This window comes from Martes martes, assembly GCF_963455335.1.
Source record: "Martes martes genome assembly, chromosome: 5".
Lineage (NCBI taxonomy): Eukaryota > Metazoa > Chordata > Mammalia > Carnivora > Mustelidae > Martes > Martes martes.
The window spans coordinates 9,720,915-9,727,717 of NC_137892.1; the positions used below are offsets into that span (position 1 = coordinate 9,720,915).

The 6,803-nt window shown below is 35.7% G+C and overlaps 1 protein-coding gene across 1 annotated transcript; it reads left to right on the plus strand.

Moving 5' to 3' along the window:
- Positions 1–2,149: 2,149 nt before the first annotated feature.
- On the plus strand, positions 2,150–3,130 carry LOC308343876 (olfactory receptor 2T33-like; the record flags this gene model as incomplete). The annotated part of the gene is made up of 1 exon (XM_080805087.1): positions 2,150–3,130. The coding sequence occupies exon 1, from the start codon at positions 2,192–2,194 to the stop codon at positions 3,128–3,130; it is 939 nt and encodes a 312-aa protein (XP_080661213.1). The 5' UTR covers positions 2,150–2,191.
- Between the last annotated feature and the right edge of the window lie 3,673 nt (positions 3,131–6,803).

A 6,803-nucleotide genomic window follows, 5' to 3' on the forward strand; every position in this document is an offset into this window, starting at 1 on the left:
TTTTGTAAAGAAAAAGGTAATTATTTAATAAACATTATATATATGTCATATTTTGCTTTTTCCATATATATATATATATTTACTATAAAGACTTACTTATTTTATAGAGAGAGCACAGTGCTAATAGAGGGGCAAAGGGAGAAAATAGCAAGCAGAGTCCCTGATGTGCACAGAGCTGGATGTAGGGTTTCATCTCACAACCCCGAGATCGTGACCTGGGCCAAAATCAAGCTTTGGAGGCCTAACTTTTTTTTTTTAAAGATTTTATTTATTTATTTGACAGACAGAGATCACAAGTAGGCAGAGAGGCAGGCAGAGAGCTGAGCAGAGAGCCCAATGCAGGGCTCAATCCCAGGACCCTGGGATCATGACCTGAGCTGAAGGCAGAGGCTTTAACCCACTGAGCCACCCAGGTGCCCTGGTTTGTTTGTTAGAGGATATTAATTCCCAAAATTATAGGGGAAGTAAAACCAGTATATATAAAGGTTAATATTGCATGGGGGAAAAAGACTACAATGTAGCATATATCTGAAAAAGTCAGAAGTGTGTAAAAGTACAATTTAAAAAGCTACTGTGAAATACAAGTTGATATATTAAACATCTAGTTGAAATGACAAATAGATAAAAAGAAAAAAACCTAGAAGCATAAAAGAAAGAATAAAAAGAAAAAGAGGATTTTATCTGAATAATAAGGCAATGCTTAGAGCTCAATATACAATTTTCCACTGGTGTTGGGATTTTACCGTATAATGGGGTCCATAGGTTTGTCAGCCTCTTGTTCTTCCAGCCCGTGTTCTGGGGGAGAAACCTGTGGTACTCTTTCTCAGGCAACCCTGCTTGGGCAGATTTGCCCCGCCCCCTGTTGGGGGGATGAGCTCCATCAAAACTTGTCTTTTTGAGCTTTTGTTCTCTACCAGCTCTTCCTATCCCTTCTGAGTGTCAGAGCAAAAATGGCTACACCCAAAACCTTGTCCCAGAGCAGAGAAATCGCAGCCTGCTCTCTTAACTAAATGCTCCAGGACAACCTCTATTTCTGTATGCACCACTGAAAACTGCAGCCTCCTCCAGTGCATGCCCACAGTGACTTTCTCAGAGATTGTCCTAGAGACCCTGGCATGTCCCTGCCCTTTGTAATTCTAAAACCATGAGCAGGCACAAGCTCCCAAGCGTACAGGAAGCTCCTGGATTCTGTCTGAGCACTGCTCTAGGGCCGTTTCCCAGGTGATATGACTCTGCAAGATTTTGCCTGGTTCTCAACACAGGAAACTTTTGTGTTCTGGTGTTATATCGCTTTCCAGGAACCAGCTTATCTGAAGTCCCCTGCCTTTTCTCTCTATCTTCCAATATATCCCCACAGATTCATGACACTGCACATCTTACCTTGCAAAAAGTAGCCACCATTCTGCTGGTAGAAGTCCAGATATATATTCTTTTATCTTGGGCTGATTTTGTGGCTGTTCAGGGTGATTTGGTAGATATCCAGCTAAATTCAGGGGACACAGTTGAAACAGAGTCCCCTACTTCTCTGCCATCTTCCCTGTCCATCCAGACTCAGTATTTTAGCTCCTAGACTGGAAAATGTAAATCTTTTTTGGAAAAATCAATGCCTTCCTGAGTCAATGATATCAAGAAGGATGATCTCATTTTGATACTTTTTAAAATTCAAATTCAGTAAGTAAACATGTAGTAAACCAGTTTACAATAAATATTGCTTTGTTTTATATGTATAATTCTTGTATCAAGGACCTACTTTTTGTATAGTTAAACACATTGATGTAACTCAGCTTCTAAGAATTTTAACTATGCATGATACAATACAAGACACTAACATAAATTACAAATTACGTGAATACTGTCCTTTTTTCACTTATGTTTTTATCATGTGGTACAAAGACACAGTTATCATATCTCATATCCTTGCAATGGATCAAAATATTTATTATCCTAATGAATCAAAAATAAATATGGGGGTACTTATTTTGAAAACTTTGAAAGAGAATAATTTGAAAAAATGTTGAAATTAATTTTATGTCCAAGTCAATTGTTTTAAATGGCAGATGAAAGATTTAAAAAATATTTTATCATTATCAAGCATGTGCTTATCAATAAAAATGTATTTTAAATAGACCATTGCAAATGATAAAAACTGTCATCTATTTATTCATTTACAGTGTCACTTCACTTTGAAATCATGAACATCTGGAATACCACCTCAGATTTCATTCTTCTAGGACTCTTTAACCACACAAAAGCCCATCTGTTTCTCTTTGTGATGGTTCTGACAATTGCCTTCACCTCCCTCATGGGCAACGCACTCATGATTTTCCTGATTCAACAGGATATTCGTCTCCACACTCCCATGTACTTCTTACTAAGCCAACTCTCCCTCATGGACATGATGCTGGTCTTTACCATTGTGCCCAAAATGGCAGCTAACTACTTGACTGGCAAGAAGTCCATCTCCCCTGCTGGCTGTGGGTTACAGATCTTCTTCCTCCTCACTTTGGGTGGGGGTGAGTGCTTCCTCTTAGCAGCCATGTCCTATGACCGCTATGTGGCTGTTTGCCACCCACTGCGATACCCCATTCTCATGAGCTGGAAATTATGCCTGAGAATGACTATGGGGTCTTGGTTCCTGGGGGCAGCTGATGGGCTCATGCAGGCTGCTGCTACCCTGAGCTTCCCATTTTGTGATGCACATGAGATCAATCATTTCTTCTGTGAGGCCCCTACTCTGGTGCGTTTGGCTTGTGCCGACACATTTGCTTTTGAGTATGTGATGTACAGCTGCTGTGTATTAATGCTCCTGGTCCCATTTTCTCTCATACTGATTTCCTATAGTTTCATCTTAGCTGCAGTTCTCCAGATGCATTCTACAGAAGCTCGCAAGAAGACATTTACCACCTGTTCTTCCCACCTCTCTGTGGTGGGACTCTTTTATGGAGCTGCCATTTTTACCTATATGCAACCCAAATCTTACAGGTCAGCTAATAGTGATAAAGTGGTGTCAGCCTTCTATACAATCTTCACTCCTTTGTTGAACCCCCTCATCTACAGCATGAGGAACACTGAAGTCAAGGGAGTCCTGAGAAAGTGTATGGGTCAGTGTGCTGCCTTAAGTCACGACTAAGATCACATTGATTTGCTCCTGATTTAAAGACTGTATAAAGTGACTCTGTGGGATTTCCTAGAGAAAAGTTATATATGCGTTATATCTGTTACTATTTTACATTTAAATGCAGACAAAACTTCATAGTTTGGATATTTTCCTAGGTTGTCATCGTCACATTCAAATGGGGATTGTTAAAATTTTGTTGATCACAGATCATTGAAATGTTTTTATGCCACACCATACAATAAGTATTTGTTCAAAGAATGAACTAAATAGTCAAACAATTTTCAATGTCAGTTGTAGTTTCTTTTTAATTGTGTTGTATCTTAAAACACTAGAATACTCAAAACTCATTGCTCAACCAATTTCAATAATGTGGACTTGTAACTTACCCACTAACTAAATGGGCATTTTTTATATCATGTGTCTTTTTCTCAACTTAGTATGTTCTTAAGGATTCTGCCATGATTTTACATTTGTCATCAGTTTGCTCTTTTTTGTTCCTAAATAATATTCCCATCTCTGAATCTAACAGTTTTTGCTTACTTACCACTCTGAGGATGAACATGTGGGCTATTTTCAGTCTGGAACTATTATTACAAAGATAGATTTAACTTCCTTCTTGTGATCACATGTTTTAATTTCATTTGGTAGATGCATGACTAATTTTTAGTAGAGTGCAATATGTTTGTGCAATATTACATGCCTACCAGCAAGTCACAGGAGTACTACTTGCTCCAATTGGCAGTAATTGTGGGTAACATTAACCTTTTTCATTTAACAACACTAGTGTGGATATACTAACTCATTTTATTTTTATTGTGCATTTCCACAATGATTAGGGTTTCTAAGGACTTTTTCATTACCTCATTGTCTGTGTGCATATTTTCCTTTGTGAACGATGGATTTTCATTTTTAGGGGGGAAAAACAAACATGTAGATGCTTCCAATGCAAAAACAACTTGGTGGTTTTGTAGGAAACAATATATGATGTTCATAGGATTATTTGGAATTTTTTTTTAAAAATAAAGTTATATTTGGGTTACTTGTTATTACATTTTTCTGACAAATCTGCTTTTATTCAATTATCAAAGGTTACTTATTTCATTAAAATTAAGATTTATGCAATTCTTCTCATCTTCAATGTCCATTGAGCTAGAATTATAAGATTATTTGTTTGTTTTAATTATGCATCATCACATATTTCAATTCCAATGGTGGTATCATGCCTTGAAAATCTGATATATTTTTCTCTAGTATGTAAATTTTGCCTAAGGAAGGATAAAAAAATAGGTGACAGAATTTAAGGATCTGGTGTTCATTCATATATATAGATAGATATATGAATGAATATATAGATAGATATATCTATATATATATGACTTTTACCATTAAATGATTATATATCTACATATATTTTATACCTATACATATATACCTACTTTTACTGGTAAATGATTTTATATATATATATATTTATTTACATATATATGACTTTCACTGGTAAATGATTTTATACCTACAATGATTTCTGGCCAAGAAATTTGACACCTTTAACAACTTTAAATAGTTTTTTTTTCAAGGAAAATAACTATAAATATATAGATATTTAGGGTGCCTGGGTGGCTCAGTGGGTTAATCCTCTGCCTTCAGCTCAGGTCATCATCTCGTGGTCCTGTGATCGAGTCCTACATGGGGTTCTCTGCTCACCTGGAAGCCACCTTCCTCCTCTCTCTCTCTCTGCCTGTCTCTCTGCCTACTTGTGATATAAATAAATATATATATATATAAATATAAATATTTATATATATATAGGTATATATAAAGATATATTAATAAATATCCATTTATCTATAGATCTAAAGATATAGATAGATGGATATTTATTAATATATCTTTATATTTACAAATTTGTATTTATGTGCCATTCAAAATCTTTAACAGTAAAATGCAGAATGTACTTTAAGACAATAGATTACAATAATAGGTTTGGAAGTCAATTTTGTAACTTTATTTTTAAACAGCATTTTAGTCAGGAATTTATTCTGTATCTCACCTAAATAAGAAAAAGGAGTAATCAAAACAAAATAATATCAGGGAGGATGGAAAGTTCCAGTTTTGCAGTTTCCTTCAATATTTTGGAAGTGAAACCTACAGAGTTGAGAAGCCTGGTGGTAGGTATTAAGGAGGGCAGGTACTACATGGAGCACTGGGTGCAGTGCATAAACAATGAATCATGGAACAGTGAAATAATAAAATTAAATAAAACAAACAACAAACAAGAAGATCTAGTTGAATTTGTCTCAACCCTGAATGCCACACTTTAGCATTTACAATTGAGCTCAAGAATTGATTGTATTTTAAACCTTGTCTGTTCCTCTAAACATAGTTGTACTTTGATACAAAGTTAATTTCATTAGTGTATTAATATAGTCACATTCAGATATATAAAGTGAATTACTTAAACTGTCATTGAAATGGAGTAAAAATAGTTTAAAATCATAAGATATAAGTAACAGCAATAAAGATAAACATAAAATGTCTTTCATTCATTATATTGGGGATTTTGTTTAACATTTCACTTTCATATTCTCAGTTTAATGATTACCGTAAGTCAGATGTACATTCAGTGTTCTCACTTTTTGAAAAATGTAGACAGGTATATTTGGGCAAAAATCATGGTTCCCCTGCACACAGATCTGAATTGAGTTACCTGAGTTTAAGCAGCTTGCAGTTACGAAAGGGCAGTTGTGAAAGTAGGGCTAGATACGCACAACACCCCTCAAACACAAACAACACACAAACCTATATGACTTAACCATCCTTTCTCTTCCTAAAGAACAAAATGTTGCCATGAGTTCCCTTTGTTTGGTTAAATAAGTAAAATTTTCTGGGAAAAATGGTCTTTACATTAGAATGTGAATTCTGACACCAGAACTTCAGGGCTTGAACCCTGGGTTAATCCAGATAACCTGGGCATGTTGTCTAATATTGTGGGAACCACACAGATTTTCAAAAACAAGTAATTAACAACTGTAAAATGTTAATCAATGCTAGATGCTTAAAGTCTTGTCCGATATTCAAAAATACTCACTAAGGCGTAGCTGTAATAATGATTATGTGTAAAGTCAGTAAATTAACTGAATGTTTTGGTACATTTACTGTCATATTTAGTTTATTAGGTTATCATTTAGTAGACTTATGAACCTATCTATCAAGAATAAAAATAGCATAATCCCTTAGATAAAACAAGCCCCTGTTTTTATGTATCTCTCTGTAGTAGGCTGTGTGTGGGATAAGTAGATTCATTCATGGATTCTAAAAACACCTGGAAGATTCTCAGTGCTGCAGTACATGAGGTCAGCCTAGTGGCCTTCACTAAAGCTGATATCTAATATAAGAGGCAGGCCATACGTTGTGCCTTTAAGAGACAATGTACTCTCAGGCCCTGAAGATGGGAATAAAATATGCTAAGAACAGAGAGTATAATGGGGAAGGGTCCAGAAATGCACGCCTTTTTCTTCTTTAACCATTGTTTCATCTCACTTTCTTTAATCAATCTGAAATAGGCATTTTCCTTCTCTCTCTGACACCAGGATTTTTCTGCTGTACCCTGAGGAATTCCTGTCTGTCTCAGTAGCCCCATCCCACTCCACACAATTTCCTCATATTCCCTTCATTTCCCTCCCCA